Raw genomic sequence first — 21,611 nt, forward strand, 5'->3', positions numbered from 1 at the left:
GCTACACCTCCATCCCGTTGGCCCGCTTCCTCCCCTCCCTTTCTCCCTCTTTGGCCGCCCCGTCTTCACCCGCTACCCAGCAGCAGTGTCAGCCCAGCTCTCCACGCGCTGCCCCGGCCAAGACCGAAGGCCCGCGCATGATCCCTCCCTTTCTCTCCCTCTCTCGGTCTAACGTCCGGGACCCGTGCCTTCTCTCGCTGACAAGTTGGGCCCACCTGTCGGCACCGTCTTCCTCGCGTCGTGCTCGAGCAGGACTCGACCGAGGGAAGGAAATCTCCGCTGCCGCGCCCATATCTTCTAGGATTTTGGGCGTGCGCGCAACGCCAGGCCCCTATATAAGCCGCCGCCGTCCCAGCCATAGCTCGTCGCGCCGCACCCGAGCTCGAAACCCTAAAGCTGCTGCCACCGTTTGATTCGTCACTTCGCCGTCGACGAGGAGCCCCTGTCGCGCTTCGAAATACGGTAGGGAGGTCCCCAGTACCCACCCTCGTCCTGTCTCATTTTCTATCACCGCTACGCTACCGCCGTTGCTTCACCGGAGCCCCGAGCCGCTCGAGAGAGCTCCGCGCCGCCTTGGTGCCGTCGCGGCCCTCTCAGACCTCCTAGTCACGCTCACCGTCGCCCGCTCTCCCTTTCTATGCTAGCCCCGTGACCGATGAAGGCCAGAGTCGCCGATTCGATGAACTCCGATGAGGTCTAAACCCTGCCGGCCATGGCAGCTGTCGCAGCAGTCACTGTTGCGGCCGGCTGTCACTCTCTCTCCCTCTTCCATCTAATCTGAGTCGTTCATGTCAAATCCAGCGGCTGAGAACGGCCAATACCCCTTTGGCTGGAATTTTTGTTAAAGAGTCCCTCCCTTTTTCTGAATTCAAACCTGCAGTCCCTGCCCGAGTTTAAAATCTGATTTTGGATTTGTTTTAATTCAAATTAAGTTCCAACTATTTACAGTTTTGCCACTACCTTCTTTAGGCCATAACTTCTATGTTTAGCTCCGTTTTGACCCGTTCAAGTTGCGTTAGATTCGTAATGATGCAATCTACATGATAGTAACCATGCTTAACATGTTTTGTGCTTTAAAATTAAATATTAATCTGATCAATTTATATGCAATTAGTTTTCCAATTAAAAGCAACTTACATTTTCTACTTCGACCTTTTCAAGTAAAAATAAGATTAGATCTATTTTAGTTTTCCAAATCAAATATAATTTGAATTAATTAAATTTAGATATTTCTCTGAAATATCTTATACATGCTTTTATATAATGAAGTTCATAGCTTTCTTTTTTCTCTTAAGAAGTAAATCTTACGGTAGATGTTTCTTGTTCACCGCAACTCCGATTAGCATGCTTTTCACATCTATGTGTTCATAGCGATACGTAGTTTAGTTTTCAAGCAATTTCATCGATTGGTGTATTGTTCTAATCTAGTCATATTTGTATGTTATGCATGTTTGTGCTTGGATGCTTGTGGTGCATTATGATCTTGTCTAGTTGGTGAGCTATACGTGGTGAACCAGAAGCAATCCTTTGAAGCTTTGGACTAGAAGAAGGATATGAGTTTAAGGCAAGTATAGCATAGGATCATCCTTGTTGTCGTATTCACATTAATCACTTAATTTCATACTGCATGTGTTTCCTTGTTACCATTAAGGATTACCTAGCCTTGAACTTATACCTTGACACCTTTGAGTTAATGTATTGGGTAGTATGAAGCTAGTGCTCCACTTAAACCATGATCTTGTAACTTGACTAATGGTATATGTAATAAACATTAAAATATGTTTTTTAGCAACTTGGCTTAAGAGGGCTGGAGCATTGGGTTTTATGGTGCTCTAGATTCCTCTCCCTAAGGACTTATCTATAAGTGATCATTCGGGGCTTACAGTACAGCTGTGAGGGCCACATGGCTCTGGCTTTAGTCAAGTATGAGGACCTTTTCTAGCTTATTAGTGGTTACCCGAAAGGGCGCAAGAGGGGCTTGATGAATCGGGTATAGTGCGGCCTCTGTCCTCATGTGTATAGCCTACGCGGAATGTGCCATTTGAAAGGGGAGCTCTACATCTATTTGCCAATTGAAAACCTAGCGGCCCTACCTTGTTAGACGAACCTTTGAAAGACATCATAGTGAACCCTACCTGCTCACCTTGAAAGTGTTTTGGGAGTTATAAACCCGGGCATATGGGTAATCACGACTCAGTAAAAGTGTACAACCTGCAGAGTGTAAAACTGGTATATCAGTCATGCTCATGGTCACGAGCGGCCTTGAAACCCTTATGGAATAGATTATCACTATTAATTATTTGTTTATGCTATTCATTATTCATGTTTACCCGATCATGTGTTTATATGGGCTTGTGATAAACTTGTTGCTACTCTACTACTAAAATTTTGACTCAATAAAAGCTAATCGCAGTTAAACCTGTGTTAACCTTTTGAGTCTCATGAACCCCATGTTATATTTTTTGAGTACGACATGTACTTACGCTTTCCTTTACATTTTACTTGGATAAAAATCCCAGATGGGTACTAGATTGCTAGAGTTTGGAGGAGTTAGGCTTGTGATCAACCAGTCAGAGTGGAGTCTTTACCCAAAGATCAGAGTTGTCTTGCAGTTGTTTATTGTCTAAGGTTATATCATTTATACTAAGTACCTTATGTATTAAGCATTGTTTATTGATATTATCTCAATTTGTAGCCATATGTGTAATTTGACTTCCTGGACTCACATATGGTATGTATCTGATTTTGTTCATAAAACCAGGTACTACAATGAATCACCAACTAAACTAAAACATTGTCGCACCTGGTTTTAAGAACAAAACCAGATACACACCATATGTGAGCCCAGGAAGTCAAATCTCACATATAGCTACAAATAAGGATAATATCAAAAGACAATGCTTAAATACATAACGTATTTGTATAAAGAATATAACCTCAGAGTATAGACAGCAGAAAGACAACTCCGATCTTCAGGCGAAGACTCTAAATCCATAGGGACAACTGACTGGTTGATCACAAGCCTAATTCCTCCAAACTCTAACAATCTGGTACCCATCCAGGATTTTTATCCAAATAATTAAAAAAATAAAGCAAGCATAAGTACATGTCGTACTCAACAAATATAACGCGGGGTTCATGAGGCTCAAAAGGCTGACACTGGTTTAACTACGATTAGCTTTTAATGGTCACAATTTTAGCATAGGAGTAGCAACAAGTTTATTACAAGCCCATAAACACATGATCAGGTAAACATGAATAATGAATAACATAAACACTAATCATTAGTGGGCATCTTTATTATTAGTATCATCAGTGTTCATCATCTATTCCGTAAATGTTCCAAGGCCGCTCGTGACCATGAGCACGGCTGATATACCAGTTTTACACTCTGCAGAGGTTATACACTTTCACTGTAAGTCGTAATTTATCCTTTTGCCCGAGGCAGCTAATCTCTTGACCCACTTCGAAGGAAGGTCGGCAGGGTTCACTATGAAGTCTCTCAAAGGTTCGTCTAACAAGTTAGGGCCATTAGATTCACTCGGCAAACAGATATAGGAACCCCCCTACCGAATGGCACAATTCCATCACGGCTATACACATAAGAGTAGAGGTTGTCCTATACCTAATTCGTCAAGTCATTCTTACACCAATAAAGGTAACCACTAACAAGCTAGAAAAGGTCCTCATACTGAGCTAAAGCCAGAGCCATGTAGCCCTCACAGTTGTACTATAAGTCCTGGATAAATCACTTACAGATAAGTCCTTAGGGAGAGGAATATAGAGCACCATAAAAACAACCCAATGCTCTAGCCCCCTAATTCCATATTGCTAAAAAGCATCTTTTAGTGTTTATTGCATATTCCATTAGTCAAGTTACAAGATCATGGCTTTAGTTGAGCACTAGCATCATACTACACAATGCAATACCCCATAGGTAACAAGGTACAGGGTAACAAAGTGCTAGGAAATCCTTAGTGGCAGTCAAGGTAGACACATACAGTATGAATTAAATGATTAAAGGTGTATAGGACAACAAGAAAGATCCTATGCTATAGTTGCCTTAAAACACCGATCCTTCGGTAAGCTTTAATCTTCAACGTTCTTCTTCTTCTTCTTCTTGATCACCACGTATATCTCACCGACTGGACATAATCATAAAGCACCACACAAGCATCCATACAATCATACACGGAGCAAACAATAGATCTAAATTAGAACAATACACCAATCATAGAAAAATAAGTGAAAGAGTTTCAAATACGATTCTACGCATCGCTACGAACACACAGACGCAAGAGGCACACTAATCGGAGCTACGGTGAAAAAGATACATCTACTAAAAGATCTACTCATAAAACTATTAGCTTCATGTGTTTTAATTATATAAAAACATATATAAGATATTTTATAGATACTATAAATTGAATTAAGTCAAGTTTAGATTTGAATTATAAAACTAGAGTGAAACAAATCATATTTTATTTGTAAAATCCAGTTGCATAATTGTTATTCAAGATATGATTTAAACCATGAAATTCTAGTATTAGTGACATGGAAACCACTGTTACTAACGCGTAGATCTCGTCGCTATGAATCTAACGCAACTTGAATGAGCTAAAACGGAGTTAAATCATAGAAGATATGATTTAAACAATATTTCCTTTAATAAAATAATAGATTAAATCTAATCACGAATTTTAAAAGTTGAAAACACATCTAACAGTAGTATAAACATGTATATTATGAAATTATGAACCTAACGCAAGTTGAACGGGTCAAATCGGAGTTCAAACAGAGAAGTTATGGCTAAAACAAAATCAGTGGCAAATATGTAAATAACTGAAAACGTATTGTTGAAGTCAACCGAGAAAATACGCTTTTTAAAAGAGCAAGGCATAATCTATGGATTACGCAATGGACCGCGTGTTTAAAAACAGAAAACCAGAAGGACTCTTTTGCAATACAGCCACGCGAAGGGGTATCTTTGCTTTTGGGCCGTTGGATTTGATTTGGACAGCCGAGATGGAATCGGACGGTGGAAAAAAAACGTGGCCGTCGAAATAGTAGCCGGCGTAGTGGCGCGCCATGGCCGGCGACAGAGCATGGCGGCGAAGCAAAGAAACAGCCTTAGAGGCCATGGTTTTCGACGAGGAAGCCACGAGAGAGGAGAGGGGGTCGAGGCGAGCTCACCTAGGAATACCTCGGCGGCAGGGAAGGTGCAAGGTGGGCGCTTTGCTTGACTCGCGACAGCGAACGGCGGCGCTATATGGCGGCGCGGCTGCAGGTCGGCGAGCGAAGCTAGGCTAGAACGGCGGCGCAGATGGACGTGGAGGGGGACGTGGAGCTTTATAGGGGCGGAAGCAGCGTGGCGTGCACGGCAAGGAACGAGGCGTGGACGGCGCGGACATGAGCGGCAACGGCGGTGGTCTCCGGCTAGGTTACGTGACGGAGGTAGAAGAACGCCTGACGGATGGACCCGGCGCGTCAGTGGGCGGAGAGAGGTCACGCGGCGAGGGCGTCTGGCTAGGCCGGCCCTCGACTGGGCCGCTGCGGAGTGGACACGGACACACAGTGCGGTGCTTCGGGCTGAGCTGCGCGCTGGCCTGGGCCAAAGCCAAGGCGAGGAAAGGAGGGATGGGCCGCTGGCCTTTGGCTGGGCCGCGCGATGGAGAAAGTGGGAGAGGAGAACAGGCTTGCGGGGAAAAAATAAACTGGGCCAACAGGCCAAAAGGGAGAGAAAGGAGGAGAGGGGGTTTCTTTTTTTTTACCAAATCTTTTTCTAATTTGTTTTAAAAAGCAAATTCAAATGTAAACCAAATCAAATTTGAATAGGGTTTCAAATACACTTTTCAATTCAAACATAAATGAGAAATTTTGATAAGTTTTCAAAAATAAATTTTATAACTTTTTAAATTCTTTTATTTTCTAATTTTCTTTTCTTTTACTTCAAAGCCATTTTTAATTTCATTTACAAAAGAAATTTAAACCATTTTAAGTTTTAAATCAAAACCACTCAACCAAATAAACCAAATGCAAGGGCATGTATGCTCAAACATATTGCTAAGCCTTATAATAAATTTTAAATTAATGAAAATTTTTATTTTCCTATGTTTTCGTGATCCCAAAATTCCAAATTAAATCATTTTAGCTCTATTTCCAGAAGTTCAAAATTTAGGGTGTTACAAATATTACACCTCTGACATCCTAACAATTAAGTATCTTATATGTGTATTTCGTCAAACGATGTAGAGGCTGGAACCTCATTCCATTATCTAAAAAAATATAGATAAAGCATTCAAATTAAATGGAACTTTTGGAGTATATAAAACTATAAATAGCCACCATCCAAAAGAACTACATGTGACTATTCAGAACCTTGCCGATCTGGTTCTACCTAATTTTAAAACCACATCTGTTTACTTTTATCTACTGGAGTGCCAAAAGGACAAATTTTAGGATCATACTCCAACACCTGAATACTGATATCTTGGTTCAACATTTTCTGTTCTACTGTGCCAATGTTGTCTTTTTTGTTACCATCACGGCATTATATAGTGCCAAATGTCTGAGTATAATGAAGTCAATCGTAACTAATCTTAACACGGTACATATGATTGAAAAAAAAATTCTTCCTTGAGCAGCATACAGAACTGCTTAATCAGGATTCAAGAGAGAAGTATCTTTTTCTTGTACTGTTCAAGACCAAAATCTCAGCATCCTGTTATCATCAATCTCTTTTCTGCTCGAACATGGGAAAGCAAACACACACAAAAAAAAAATTAGTTTAGCAAATGCCAGACTCCAAAACCTTGGTAAACTCTGCAACATCTATTTTCCCGTCCTTGTTCGTGTCATACTTGGCGATCATCTGCTCGCACTCATCCATCCCTACACCTTCCCCTAGTCCTAGACTCTTGAGCACTCGCTGCAAATCCAACGCGTCGAAGTACCCATTGTTGTTGTGATCAAACACCAAGAATGCCTGCCGTACCTCCTGCAAGCTCGGCTCGTCGTCATCGAAAATCCGAGCTATAGAATCATTGCCAATGGCCATGTTGTTCTCTTGATCCAAATTAAAACCTATGTTTCTCATTACCGTCTTGATATCTTCTTGTATCAGCGCCTTCTCATCGTCTTGATCTTTATTCCTTCTCTCTATTTCTTCTTTGTCTGTGGTAATAACCGGTGTCTGTGTCACCTTCTCAGCAGATCTATGGTTGCAGTTGCAGTTGCAGTTGCAGTTGCAGTTGCAGTTGCAGGATTTGCATGAGCAGGGGAGGAGATTCTGCAACACTGAGACGGACCAAGCGAGGAATTTGAGGAAGAGGTTGATACCACATGCCTCTTGGAGAACCAAAAAATGGCATGCTGCAGCGCACGATGAATTCTCCATTGCTGTTGCCTCGTAAGCTTCTGGGCTCGATCTGAAAGTTCTTGTTCCTTTGGTGAGAATAGGCTGTTGTCAGAAAATGGAAGTAAAGGTCAGAAAATTGAATGGGAGAAGGGAAACGTAGCACGGGAGGTTATATAGGAAGCAAGGTCATCTTTTTTTTTCTTTAGAATCAAGTAAAGGTCATCTTGAGCTTTTGCTGGTTGTTGTCTCAGCAGAATTAATCTGAAACATCGAAGCAGATGACAAGATGTTTCCTCTTTGAAAATACGTGTGGACAGCAAGATGATGGTGATTGACAGATTCAAAGTCTTGGTCTTCGTATTTATTCTTTCTTGTAACCTTCGTCACGCTGATCATGGAAGCTTCCGGGAAAGTGAGGAGTGAACAACTCTCTGCTCTCTCTCTCTCTCTCTCTCTCTCTCATTCACTCACTTAAGTCTGATACATTTTTTTTTTCATTTTGAGAGTCCTTTAGAATAAGCACTGATGTTATGTTTGTTGTTCTAGTTTGAAGAGAAGGTTATTAGACGTGGGCTGTGCGTAGATGTTGCGGAAGACGCATGCAGTATGAACTGTTTTTTTCTTAGACAGCGATGGACCACAACGTTGTAGAAAAAATGCACAAATTTGCATTCTTCGGCTGCAAATAAATGTTGTTTCAGTTTCTTTTCATTTAGACGCAAACATTTTTTATTGGGCAAAAAAGTCAATTATATTTACCTTTGAACCCTTACCTCAGTCCTATGTACTCCTAGCTTTTGCTATGCACTTAGGTCCCGTTTTGCACAGCTCCCCTTCACCAGTGAAACTGTTAGTTTTTCTTTTCAGCTCTCGACGAGCATCTCTACCGATAGAATTGAAACTATTTTGATAAATCATTTGGCAAAACAGCTCTACATATATTGTTTATTAAAATATGATCTCACATAATACCACACAGGGGCCCGCAGAGCGAGTTGAAGCTAGGAGAAGTAGCTATTATCAGATTCACCCCACACCAACCTCTTGTGAGAGCACGTTTTAAGGAGCTCCACATGTAAAGCTATTTCAAAAATACCCGTTTGGCACAAATCAATTTCAGACAGCTCGTAAAGCTACTAGAGAAGTTGTGTCAAACGGGACCTTAGATATATACATATTAAGGTAAAGTGTTTAAAAAAACAAAAACATCTTATAACTTGGAACAAGGGAGTAGGAATTTCAACCATTACAGTTGTTTGCAACACATGCAGTCCAACCATTACAGTTGTTTGCAACACATGCAGTCCAATGAAACTACTGGAGAGGTCCCCCATTCATAGCAAGCTTACGTGAGCTGCCATCTTAATTACAATCAGGACAACAAACTTAGTATCATTGGTGATGTTCAAATAATTAGATTTTTATGTCTTTTCTTTTATATAGGTCAAGAAAAAAAAAACAAAATCCAAGCGTGGGCTGGTATGGAAATAAAAAAATTTGACCCAATAAGATCACCAGGCCAGGTTGGAACCGGTCCAAACCAGCAGGCAAGCCTGGGCTGGCAGTCCAATAGTTTATTTCAGGCCCTTGGTGATGTTCTTAATTAATGTATATATATTTTCCTTCCTCTGTCTATACTTTCCCAGATATCCTAATTGCAAATACGTGTATGAATATTCTTTTACATTTTTCACAGCAGAATCCATGTGGTGTTTGTCATCATGAAAAAAATAAAGAAAAAATCAAAACCGGCAAGCAGGTCTGTCCGTGTTTGAACTGCAATTAAAGAAAAGGAAGTACACTGAGTCTGAGGACCAACGATTGTCGAGAAATTTCAGGGAAACCGGTATTGGTTTATTAAGATGGACCTAGTCTGAGGACCTGAGAAACTGATCGAGATGGTATTTTGTCCCAAGAAGACTTCGTGACCTGAGAACAAGTGTAGAAAGGGCAAAAATTGACCTGATCTTTGCATTATTGAAACTTCTTTACGTCTGGGTGCATGCTTGTCGTCTTGGGTAGAGTAACAAATTGTAGGGCCGGGTCACCTTCTCATTCATTTTTTTCCCCTCGTGAGAGTGAGAGAGTCTGCCGAGTGCCGACTGCATGCCTTGTTACAACTTCAACGAAGAAAGCGCGTGTCAACTTGGCCAAGTCTGTCAACTCACCCTTTCTTTTTCAGAGAAATGACAACCTCATAGCACGGCAGGGAGACTGTCTCACTCTCACGTCTGAACGAAGTCTAAAACAATCCATGCATTGCTGGTTTTAGATGTACCATAAACAAGATGCTAGCTGGTGCCTTTAAGGCTGTGTGTGACTCATCAAACATGCAATTCAGTGGTAACCTCTACCACTGACATATACAGCACTTGTTTAAGCCTTAGTTCTTTCAGAACTTTCCACAAAAGTTCTACCAAAATGTCGCTGCAGATTTCACTGAAGACAACACTTACGTAGTTAGGTGCTAGGAATATGGAGAAGGCGCCTATGGAGAATGTCTTTTTGCTGAAGACAACACTTACGCTGTCAAGCTCCAATTGGGCAGAACAGAACTGGCTTGAGAGCTGCTAATATAAGGACTGTTTTTACTTGTTCAGAGATAAGGTAAAATAGGTTCAGTGGAGGGTCACAAGCTACCTATTTGAGTGCTGAATCCACTATGTGATTAAAGGAAATGGACCCTCTTTAGTTTGTTATTGCAGCCCACGCTAGCTGCTCTTGAAGATATAAATGAAAAGCCGGTACGTACTGGATTGGTGGATAGCTGAGCTGAGGCACAGTCCTCAAGTAGGTCGCAGCAGGAAATTCCCCCCCCAGCATCATCGATCTGCACCACGTCAGCATCCAATACGCAAGCAGCAACAGCATGCACTGCACTTGCACGCCAATAAGATCTCCTCTTGATCACAATGTACCTGTACTTTTTTTTTGGTTCTTTTGAGTCACGTACTGTAAAAAAAAAAGATGTCATTCTGAGTCACCTTTTACATGACATGAACCTTCTCATTCTGAATCACCTTTTGCCTGCATGCATGCCCATCGAGGAAATTCAGTCTGCTTGCGTTTGGAGGTTCAGTCATCAGAGGGCCCCCTGCCAATGCAAATGGAAATGCACAGGAAAGAAACAACGCAGCGCATGCGGATCAATTGGTCATTACTCCGTACATGTATTTTATTATGCTTTTCTAGTCTAGGTATAAAAAAGCTCATCCTTTGTGCTACTAATATATAACGAAGCACTTTTGGTGTGTGGAAAAAGCCGGATATATAGCGAAGATGGGCTACAGCTACTCACCACCACTGTGCCTGACGCCTGTGCGTGGATGGATGCTGCTTCAGAAGCCTCAATCGCGACCCACCTTGTTCATTCGTCCACAGCAAAGTCCCTATAAAAATAGCCGCCGAGCACGATCCAGTCATCCAGAGCTCCATGTGAACCCCATGATGCAGCCGAACAGTGATTGCCAGCAGGCTAGCGCAACGACCACACTAGTTTGAGTATTTCAAGAAAGCCTGTGCCTGGAGAGGATCGGAGAGAGCTCAGGTAGCTAGATGGCGAGGCTACGCTTGACTGTGGTCGCCCTGGCCTTGTGCTGCTGCTGCCTCATCCACGCGCCGACGACGACAGGTGCTGCCGTCGACGCCTCATTTCCTCGTCCTGGTAAGTGGTGACCCGCCGGCCCTTCTGAATGAATCCTCCTCCGTCCGTGTGCTCTGCTCGATCGTTGTGCTAAAGCAGTTCTCTGAAGATTTCTGTTTCTCCTCATGCATGCACCTTTCACTTCAATTTGAGCAGGACTGGAGGTGGTGCAGGAGGATACTAGAGTGGCAGTGGCTCCGCCATCGTCGTCGTGCGGCGCGGACGACGATCAGGTGGTCGGCTGGCTTCGCTTACCAATTGTCTCTCTCAATCTTCTGTTAGATCAATTGACCACAGCTGTTGTTTTGGGACTATCCGTGCTTGTAATCTGATGGCTTCAATTAGCTATAGGTTCCAGTACGTGTAGTTTCAGACTGAGTGACGCATGCAGATGCAGTGAGTGACATGATTCGTCTTGTCTTGTATCATTTCAGGCCGTCGTAGCCGGAGAGGCGGTGGCGGCCGGCGGGAGGACGAGGATGGATCTGGAGCTGGAGGACTACCCGGGGTCCGGCGCCAACGACCGCCACTCGCCCTGGGCCCAGCAGCGAAGGAACTGATGCATCCATGATAGACGACCTCTCTCTCTCTCTCTCTGATGATACGTCCACAGCCGCAGTTTTCTTCAGAGTTCCACTACTGTACGATCGATGACTATACTGTATTTGTATTTTGTACACGCTGTCGTTACATACATACCAATACCAGAGTCCAGGGGTACTTGTGTTGTGTGTGTCTCACTGTCACGTAGCATGCATGGCCGGCCGAGAGTCATCAACAGCAAGCGACGCGTCTGCTTGCTCAGCTACTTTATTTTGACTGCAATTTTCTTTTCTTTTCTTTTCTTTTTCTTTCATATAAAAATACAGATTTGTCAGGACGCGTCCTTGAAGCAGATGAGGCTGGCCGTATACTCGTACTGAAAATAGTTCTACCATGACTGACGTGAGAGGTCGCCTAAGCGCGCGTGTTGAATTATTAGCTGCCGGACTATCCGTGGAGCGAATACGGAAATTCGGATGGTCAAGAAAGCAGCCGGAATTCACTGTGCTGGGCTGAAAACCATTATTTATTCTCTTCTAAATTCCTTCAGATTCATCCAGATTCATCCAAATTCCTACAAGCGAACAGGGGATGCATGATTTCCGGTCCCTTTCGTTGATCGTTGTCTGTGTGATGGAGACGTTAGTTGTGGGTGCCCTTCGGAATGGGTTGTGAAAGCTGGATTACTGTGAAGGTTGGGGTTGGATTCAAACGGTCGTCTGGACTAGGGATACAAATCAGCTTGAAACCTAAGTATAATAAGGGCATGTTTGGATCCATGGGGCTCATAAATCCAAATAGAAGGGCTAAAAGTGGAGGGTTAAACTTTAGCCCACCCTTTTCCATTAGCCCCTCCAAGGTGGACTAAAGAGGGCTAAAAGTGGTCCCTTCATGGCAAAAGACGCATATTACCCCATCCATCCCCTTTTAGTCATGTACATGAGTATTAATTAGGGGCAAATGGGTCATAGTAAGGTACATAGCTAATCTTTAGCCTCTGGATCCAAACAGCCCCAGGGCTAGCCCCTTTATTCTATGGGCTAATCTTTAGCCCTAGACTAAAGTTTAGCCTCATGGATCCAAACAGGACTTAACCAGGCCTAAGGTGTCATACGCGTGGCATGCACCATCTTCTCGCTTTCCTCAAAACCCCTTGGAGGAGACTACAGTGGACTTGCTTCAAGACAATTTTCTTTGTGTGTGTGTGGAACTAGACAAATTAATTAATAGAAAAGTGCTTGTGAAGAAAACAATGCAAGATACCTAGACCTAAAGAACTTACAGCATCTCCACTAGATCGTTCATATTGTATCTCCTATGAGCTCTCTCCTTTATTTAGGAGAGATGATGCTTCTCCTAGGAGATCCCTTAAAAATTATAGGTATAGGGGATGAGATTGGAGATTTGTTGCACCTCCTCTATCGTCTAAAACAACAACAGTTACCAACTAAGCTTACAACCATAACCAACTAACGATAGTAGCCTCCTGGATCTCAACACGCGCCACGCAACACCATCTTGCCATAGCTCTACACCACTACTCCACTCAACAACGGATAAAACCTTGATTTTGCATGCCAGATTGCATACTCTTGACAACTTAAAATCAAAGAAGAGAAAGAAAAGAAAAAGAGAAAAATCCCTGAGTTTGCTTGGATAATATAATTTTAGGCTATGTTTGATTGGGGTGGGACTCTCGATGTTTGGTTCGAGGGCATAAGGGATGGAACAATCCCGAAAAGAGAACATACCTTTCAGATGTCTTGTCTTCTCATACCTAAAATCGGGTGGACCGCGTCGTCCTCTTGCAACGTTGTTGGTGTCCGTTTGCATGTATGAGTGGATGGCTTGCTCGTCTAGCCCCTCGATCACTCCTTACCCACGCGCGAGCACCTAGGCTGCTGCCGACTAGGGCCAACTCCGCCCCAACAGGCAAGGGCCCCTGCTCCGACCTTGTATTCTCCGAATGTGGTAGGCGCGGCACGGGGGCAAGCATGGTGTAGACTTGTAGTGCATGGCGGCCGATCCCCTAGCATGCTCGAGGTCGCACTCTTCGAACGAACGATGGCGGAACCCCTATAGCATGGGCAAGGTTGAACTCCTCAGGCGAGCGAGAGGATGAGGAGAAACAGATCGATACGTATAGAAGATGACATGTGGGCCCAAGTTAATTGTGATTTGTGACTAATAGTGTGGAAGGAGTGTCCCTCGTCCCATCTCACCAGGCGTTCGCTTCAAATTAAAGCCAAGTCATAGCGGTTGCTGCTGCGGTTTGATTATATCACTGTAAAACACTGTATATTATTGAACTAAAAAACCGCATCAGTTGCGGCTTTAATATGAAGTGAACACTCCTAAAAGGAAGTGGACACTCTAAAAAGGACCGTTCTATTAAAAAAACCAAGAATAGAACCGCCCCATCTATCCTGAAACCAAACACAACTTGTGCATGAATAATCAGATATATCACCGGCCTTTGCCGACAAAGGGGTAGGGAAACCATCTGTTATGCAGTTTTTTAGCCGTTTTTTACTGACCTGTTCATGCTAGTGATAATTGCACTGTTACAATACAGAATTCCAATTTGGTACACAGCTATTTTTCATGTTTTTTCCCCCTAGGCTGATCGATGCTGATGACTGGCAGCTAATAATTTCTGTCCTATAGAATCGCACACGTAGCAGTGCCCGATCGAAACATTGGTCTGAATGTCTGATGATCGGTTCTACGCCGAGACGGTTGTACATGTTTGTTAACTACGCACCGTCCGCCATTTGGTAGGCCAGCTTGTGTGCCTTTGCGTGCAAGAATTGGTTAAGCTAATACACCACAGCAGCTAGAAACAATAGTATTTCCGAATTCTTAGCTAGCTAGTCATGTGGTGCAGCTTGCACACGGGAAACCCAACACGAAAAATATATGTGACGATGTACAGCGTGGCCCACAGGACTTGTCGCCCTTATTTGTCTAGCCTACTAAACCCAACCACACACGGTTGGTATCATTTTTATGAGGTTATTATTAATATTATATGATTTCTTCGTTATAATAAATTGCAACATGATCGAACCTCATAAGGTTTACCTATATATGTACTAATAATTAACCTGCGACCACTCATACAAAATTTATCCCCAAACGCCAATCGATCCTACCGGCCGTGTCGAGCATTATAAGCATACAAAATACGGCACGATGGTATATGCGGCCATGTCGAGCTTTAGTGAAAATTTTCAATTATTATTATAAAATGGCGCCTCAGTCATGGCCTCAACGGACGCATAGATAGATAGAAGAAATGAAAAGAAAAGAGAAAAACAAAAGATTAGAAAAAAGCAGTGCCTAGCGTCCGGACGTCCGGATATGCCCCCGTCCCGTGCCTGCTCGCCCACCTCTAGTCTGTTGCGTCCGTCCGCAAGCACGTGAGGCCCGCCCGCGCTAGTGGGGACTGCCTCCGCATTCCTGCGTCTGACACAGAGCCGAGACAGTAGAAAGGAGAGGAGGGAGATATGCAACACTCGATCTAGTTTTGAAACATCCAGATGCAACAAATGGAACATACGTCTAGAGAAAAATGAAACATTTGAAACATGTGTCTGAGACACTTAAAAAGCACCTAAAACACTTGAAACCATTATAAACGTACTGCAATATCCAGATAAAACACTTGCATCATATGTGTGAAAACATATGCAATATTCAGATAAACGCACTTGCAATATAGGTCAGAAAAAAACAGATGAATCATTGAGAACATGAGCTTGCAACATACGTGTACAATCATTGCAACATGTGCAATATCCAGATCTACTTTTACAACATCCGTATGATACACTTGCAACATACATCTGAAACATTTAAAACGCTTGAAACAGACGCATGCAGCATATAGTTTCATCACAAACATTTAGTTGCTGCTAGGAGAATGGAGGCTTATCGACATGTGGAGTTCGCCGGCAGCAGCGGGCAGGCGGTGCTTGTCGGCAGTAGCTCGGTGGTGGCTATGTGACAGGGCAGGGCGGCAGCGGTTGCGCGCCGCCCCTGGCAGGGGCGGTAGCCGAGCGCCGCGACTCGCAAGCGGCTGTGCTCCTGGCAGGGCTGGCAACCGCGCCGCCGCGACTCGTAGGCAGCCGCACGCTGAAACCAGAAAGGGCAGCTGTGCGTAGCATCTGGTAGGGCTGCGCAGCTAGCAGTTGAGCGCCACATCCGGGAGGGGAGACGAGCGCCGCGTGCGGAAGAGAAGCGGAGCAGAGCGAGGCATGCGGGAGTTGTTTTTGTTTTTTAGATGAATGACGCATGCGGCAGTTAGTGGGGCGAGGCGTGCAACATACGTATGATACACTTGCAACATACCTCTGAAACATTTGAAACAATTGAAACAGATGCTTACAACATGCAGTTTCGTCACAAACATCTCCTTGCTGTTTGGGAGAATGGAGACTCATTGGCATGTGGAGTTCGCCGACGGCAGTGGGCTGGCGGTGCTTATATGTAGCAGCTCGGCAGTGGCTGCGCGACAGGGTAGCGAGGTAGCGGCCGCGCGCCGCGCCTGGCAGGGGCGGTAGCCGAGCGCCATGACTCGTAAGCGGCTACGCGCCTAGCAGGGTCGGCAACCGCTTCGCCGCGACTCGCAGGCAGACATCCCTGAAAGTAGGAGAGGGCAGTCGCGCCCCGCATCTGGTAGGGCTGGGTAGCTGGCAGCCGAGCGTCGCATTCGGGAGCGGAGCCGAGCGCCACGTGCGGGAGAGAAGAGCGAAGCGAAGCGACGCATGTGGGAGTTGATTTTGTTTTCTTAGACGAGCGACGCATACGGCAGTGAGTAAAGCAAGACGTCTAGCATTGTAGACATGGTAGCATTACGGTTAGAAAAAGAACTGCAGCGAGCTCCGAAAAGACTTGTTTGGTTGCACATAAATCCACCCAATACATTGAGGTGGATTTAAGCCGAAGCGGGTGCACGGCCGGCTGGAGGCTGGGACCCGGGCCCGGGAGCGCGCGTGCGTACGTGTGTGCTGACGGGATCACGGGGCGTGCACGGCCCGGCCACGGACTCGGAGGTCGTATCCTGACGCGCCGTCAACAGCAGGTAGCCTAGAAGCCGTGAGTCTGGCTGGCTGACGGCGAGGGGAGACCGGGCCGGGCGGGATCCGACCCGCGCCGGACGGAGGCTCCAGGCATCCGGGCCCACAGGGCCTGCAATCCAGACGCGCGACGCGTTTGACCGTTGCGCGAAGACGCTTTCTCCTCTCTATTTTTTTTCCAACCCTCCTCCAACTACTACAAGAAGAGGGTGAAGAAAAATAGAAATCGGTTGGGAGAAAGAAGGAACCGAAGAAGGAAAAAAAAGAGAGCTCAGAATTTCCAGTCTCCAAGCCGTGCCCGTGCGACGACGACCCGGCCGGAAGGAAGGGGGGAGAGAGAGAGGGAGGGAGGACCGCCGCTGCCGCCGCCGAGGTACGTCCCCCGTTCCCCTCCCCCGCTTTCCCGCCGCTAGATCCGCCGCCGCCGCCGCCTGGGTGGAGGCGGTGGTTCCCCGCGCCCGCGCCCGGCGGCGCTGCGCGGGGGGGCCGTCGTCCCCTTCATGTCCTCTCTCGCTGCCGCCTGTTCTCGCGTGGGGGATGGGCGGGGGTTCGCCTCGTTCTCGCCGCCCGCCGGCTCGGGCCGGGCGCGCCGCATCGTGGGATTCGCCTGTAGAGGTCCAGTTTCCGCTTGGGCTTGGGGAAGCTACGGACTTGGAGGCGGGGATGTTGCTAGGGTTCGGAGAGTCGGCTCTCGACTCCAGTAGTAGTCCAGTTTCAGTAAACGGGGGAGGGATAAGGGGGTTCTGCTGCTACCGTGCTCTTCGAAATGGAGGCTCTCCATTTTTAGGCACGGGTCACCAGCACTGCCCTGTATTGCATCTTTACATATGTCGATGCTATTCTCAACCACACTACCATCACGTTTATTATTGAGAAATACTAACATCTGAATTTCATTATTCTTACCGTTGCTAAACATATTTTCCTTTTAGGAGACCGATTTCTGAGAGCAGAGGCGATAACAAGGGCTGCAGAGGAGGGGATTTGGGATGGCCGGCGACGACCATGTGGTCGTTGATGTGGACGGCTTAGCGAAATCCAAGGAGAACGAGGTTTCCAAGAAGCCGTCTGAGGATGCGAACGGCCCGGCTGCGGCTGCTGCATCTCCGTCAGCTGTTGTTGACTTGGTCCAGGACGACGAGGAGGAGGGCGGTGGGGAGGAGGAGCCGCTCATCCAGGCTGCAGAGTGCCGCATATGCCAGGAGGAAGATAGCGTCAAGAATCTCGAGAAACCCTGTGCTTGCAGCGGCAGCCTCAAGGTTTACATCCTGTTAATTAAATTATTGCATGCTATTCTTATCTCCGCACAGCTTTAAGCTTTGCAGTTGTTTGTGAGGTGCACATACAACTAAGTTTTCGCTTTCTGGTTCTCATTCTGCATTAACATGTGTCTGTCATTGCCATTGACATGTTTTCTTGCTTAAAAAGCACAAAATAATCATATTGTGCCTTTCATAATGTCAGACACTCTTGTGGGAATATACAAGGTTAATCAAATCATCTATCCCCAATCGCTACTGCACCATATACTGTAATATTGCCTGTTTATGTCCTCTCTGTTGGGAGAGCTCTAAAGCATTTATTCACTTTAGCAAGTTTTCTATGTAGTATAAACTTGCACGACATTTCTACCACATTGCTAACAGGAATGAACCAGTTGATTCAGCTACTGTGGATCCATGTTATGCAATTAGGCATGTTATCACTACACAATTGCAACACAATGATTCCAGTTCAGTCTTGTAGCAGTAGCTGGCTGAATTTTATGGTCTATCAGTTTAAGTTTATCATAATCAATATGAATTTGCGATCTGGAGTCTGGACGGTTCTTTGGATAGAGCATAGTAATTAACGACTTCTGGACTGACTATCCTCGCTGCAATTTTTCATGTTCTTTGTATTTAGTCACTTTGCTCATTTTTTATTAATGATTTATTAATGGACATTTTTCAACTTCTACGACAAATATAGAAAGCGTTCAAATATTGTCAATGTAGAACTTTGTATTCTTATATATAATTTTACCTAGAAAAAAAGATCTTGGGATTTATTTTATACCTTTTTGTGATCTAAAAGTTTTTTTCTTTCTATTCATGCTGAGTGATATAGTTAAATATTTTCTTTTGCGTGAAACTCTGATGCAATCAAGAACTTATAGCTTTACTTTTCTTGTGCAGTATGCTCACAGAGCTTGCGTGCAACGCTGGTGCAATGAGAAAGGAGACACTACTTGTGAAATTTGCCATGAGGTCGGTTAAGTTGTTTTCAGGTTCATTCCACTGATACATGTTTCATTTTGGTTATAGTTTTTTTAGTGCTGATACAAAATTGGCTTAGTACATATGTTGATATATATATATATCTCTGTAATCTTTTTGCCCATGTTTCTTTACTTGAAGGGTTGTTCTCATGATCACCTCACTAGTATCATGCACTACAAACAACTAGAACTAAAATGGTCCAGGACCCGTGACCATGTGCTGTCACACCATGTGCAGTTGGTTTGCTTATCTACCTGGGTTTGTACTAGAAGGGTTGGTACCATGTGTGATTAGGCTTTAGTGGTTTAGACTAATGATTTAATTTGGATGGTGTTTTAAGAATCTGACTAATCATATGATAAGTCTGTGTGTGTTTGAAATGCTATTTATCTAGTTCACCAATTTTGGTTAAACGGATTTGTATGTTCAATATTCTTATTCTAGTATGAATCGCTTCTATTGATTCTAGCTATTTTTCAGCACCGCCCCCCCCCCCCCCCCCCCCCCCCCCCCCCACCCCCAACACACGCACACTTTTGTGGTTAACAACCTCTGAGATAATAAAAATATTCAAGGATTTTTTTTCTATTTACTGTTATTGAAAAATGTAAAATTTCCAGTGTGTTAGACTTGTGGAACATGCTTTGGCCCTTCCCTATGTGCATTTTAAATTTTAAAGTTTCCTTTCTTGTATACTGATTCCTTCCAGGCTTGATGATAACCTGTAGGAATACAAGCCTGGTTACACTGCGCCCCCTCGTGTTCAGCCAGATGAGACAACCATAGACATTGAGTAAGTTATTTTGGACATTTTGTGCCATTTTAATTTTAGTGAACAGAATTAGAACATATCTAAGCAGAAGTCATCACTTTGCAGCGGTGATTTGATTATGGATTTGCGTGACCCAAGAATTCTCGCTGTAGCAGCTGCCCAACGTCGTCTTCTTGAGGCAGAGTATGATGGTTATGCTAATACAGATGCTAGTGGTGCTGCATTCTGCCGTTCAGCTGCACTTATTGTAAGCACTGTCCATCAATTCATGTTCTTATTGCCCTTTATTAGCTGAACCGATGTGTGAATATTACTCCCCCCCCCCCCCCCCCCCCCCCCCCCCCCCCCCCCCACATTGTAAGTAGTTTTGGCTTTTCTGGGTACATGGCTCTTGCTATGCATCTAGATATACATGGTAAAAATTGTGTTATCTAAAAAAGCTAAAACCATTTGCAATTTGGAATGGAGGGAGTAGCTATTTCAGGACAGTTTTGTTTTTGGATTGAAGGACAATGCTTTTATATATTTTACGGTTGCCTCACAAGTCACAACTTGTTTGTGGATGGAAAAACAGTGCTTTTAGTTTGGTTAATTGCTTAGAGAATACGAAAATTGTTGTTGATTTTCACAGCAAGTCCTCTTCCGCTCTGCTCCTAGTCTGATCACCTTAGCTCTCCTCGAGTATTTACCGAATGTCAAGTAACAGATTTCGAGTATATCAAGGTAGACTACCTTAAAATGCTACTTGGTCTTGCAGTTAATGGCACTGTTGCTTCTAAGGCATGCATTGTCTATCTCAGACAACGAAGGAAATGATGATGATGCTTCTACCATGTTCTCGGTGAGTGTTGTAGTCTTTCATTTTTACTTGGAATGTTGGCGGTCCAGATAGTGCTTTGTGCTGACTCAATCCTTTGCAGCTTTTTCTGCTCCGAGCTGCTGGGTTTCTGCTGCCGTGCTACATCATGGCATGGATATTCAGTATTTTGCATCGCCGGCGGCAAAGACAGGTACCTGATTTGATGCAATTTTGAAGAGATCTGTTGGTCATGAAAAAGTTTGTTCCAAATCATCATTATAATAATATATTATATATGCATCCTTTTCAACCAATTGCAAACAAATATTTCTTTGGCATAGGAAGCTCAACATAGCATTGAACTGTTGGTGGTTAGATAAACCATTCTATAGCTACTGGTCCTAAACTTTTGTCGCTGATATGGCACACCATCTAAGTTATCCATGCTTCTTGTTCCTTTGTCTGCAGGAAGAGGCTGCACTGGCAGCAGCAGAGGTGGCCTTCATCCTACAGTCGGCCAGGGGCCGCGCCCTCCAGTTCACCATCGCTCCAGACTCCCCCGCCACCCCACAGCACGAGCCAGTGCCGCAGCAACAGCAATAGGGGGGCTAACAACACAACCCCAGTAGTTGCTCACAACTACTGACCGTACTTGTCTGGTTCGTTTGTTGATGATCTTGCATCATACTGACTCGCAAAGGTTAAGCCTGGGCTTCTGCCTCCCGTGGCCAATTTGGGTGCCAGTGTCACCCACAATTCGTTGCACCTGAATTTCTGTACTTTGTATTAGACCGAGTGTAAATCCAAGAATACCGAATTTAATGTAAATTCATTGTTGTTGCAGCTTTTCTCCTTATTGCGGCATGAATATTAACTGTTGTGTACTGTGATGTACAGTCTCTCATAATACTACCATTTACGCTGTGTTTAGTTGGAGGGAAAGTTGGAATTTGGGTACCGTAGTATTTTCGTTTTTATTTGGCAAATAGTGTTCAATCATAGACTAATTAGGCTCAAAATGTTTGTCTCGCGATTTCTAACCAAATTGTGTAATTAATTTTTTTTTTGTTTACATTTACTGCTCCATGCACATATCGCAACTGTAGCACTTTTTTGGAACTCTTTTTGGAACTGAACACGGGCTTATTTTCTATA

General features: G+C 44.4%; 3 protein-coding genes across 4 annotated transcripts; 2 read left to right on the forward strand and 1 right to left on the reverse strand.

Annotated features, from left to right (window-relative positions):
- Window positions 1-6,612: 6,612 nt before the first annotated feature.
- On the reverse strand, window positions 6,613-7,463 carry LOC136485321 (probable calcium-binding protein CML46). Its single transcript, XM_066482229.1, has one exon. The coding sequence runs from the start codon at window positions 7,394-7,396 to the stop codon at window positions 6,788-6,790; it is 609 nt and encodes a 202-aa protein (XP_066338326.1). The 5' UTR covers window positions 7,397-7,463; the 3' UTR covers window positions 6,613-6,787.
- A 3,240-nt stretch (window positions 7,464-10,703) lies between these two features.
- On the forward strand, window positions 10,704-11,710 carry LOC136485322 (uncharacterized). The gene is made up of 3 exons (XM_066482230.1): window positions 10,704-11,021; window positions 11,157-11,233; window positions 11,435-11,710. Exons 1-3 carry the CDS (start codon window positions 10,913-10,915, stop codon window positions 11,558-11,560), a joined length of 312 nt encoding a protein of 103 aa, XP_066338327.1. The 5' UTR covers window positions 10,704-10,912; the 3' UTR covers window positions 11,561-11,710.
- A 5,129-nt stretch (window positions 11,711-16,839) lies between these two features.
- LOC136485323 (uncharacterized) lies at window positions 16,840-21,398 on the forward strand. Of its 2 annotated transcripts, none has more exons than XM_066482231.1 (8): window positions 16,840-16,997; window positions 17,557-17,883; window positions 18,802-18,873; window positions 19,614-19,678; window positions 19,763-19,904; window positions 20,415-20,498; window positions 20,578-20,667; window positions 20,925-21,398. In XM_066482231.1, exons 2-8 carry the CDS (start codon window positions 17,614-17,616, stop codon window positions 21,057-21,059), a joined length of 858 nt encoding a protein of 285 aa, XP_066338328.1. In that variant the 5' UTR covers window positions 16,840-16,997; window positions 17,557-17,613; the 3' UTR covers window positions 21,060-21,398. The 2 variants fall into 2 exon arrangements, with proteins under 2 accessions (XP_066338328.1, XP_066338329.1); XM_066482232.1 differs by lacking the exon at window positions 16,840-16,997 and adding an exon at window positions 17,099-17,411.
- The last annotated feature ends 213 nt before the right edge of the window (window positions 21,399-21,611 follow it).

This window comes from Miscanthus floridulus, chromosome 10 (genome assembly GCF_019320115.1).
Source record: "Miscanthus floridulus cultivar M001 chromosome 10, ASM1932011v1, whole genome shotgun sequence".
In the NCBI taxonomy this organism is placed as follows: Eukaryota; Viridiplantae; Streptophyta; class Magnoliopsida; order Poales; family Poaceae; genus Miscanthus; species Miscanthus floridulus.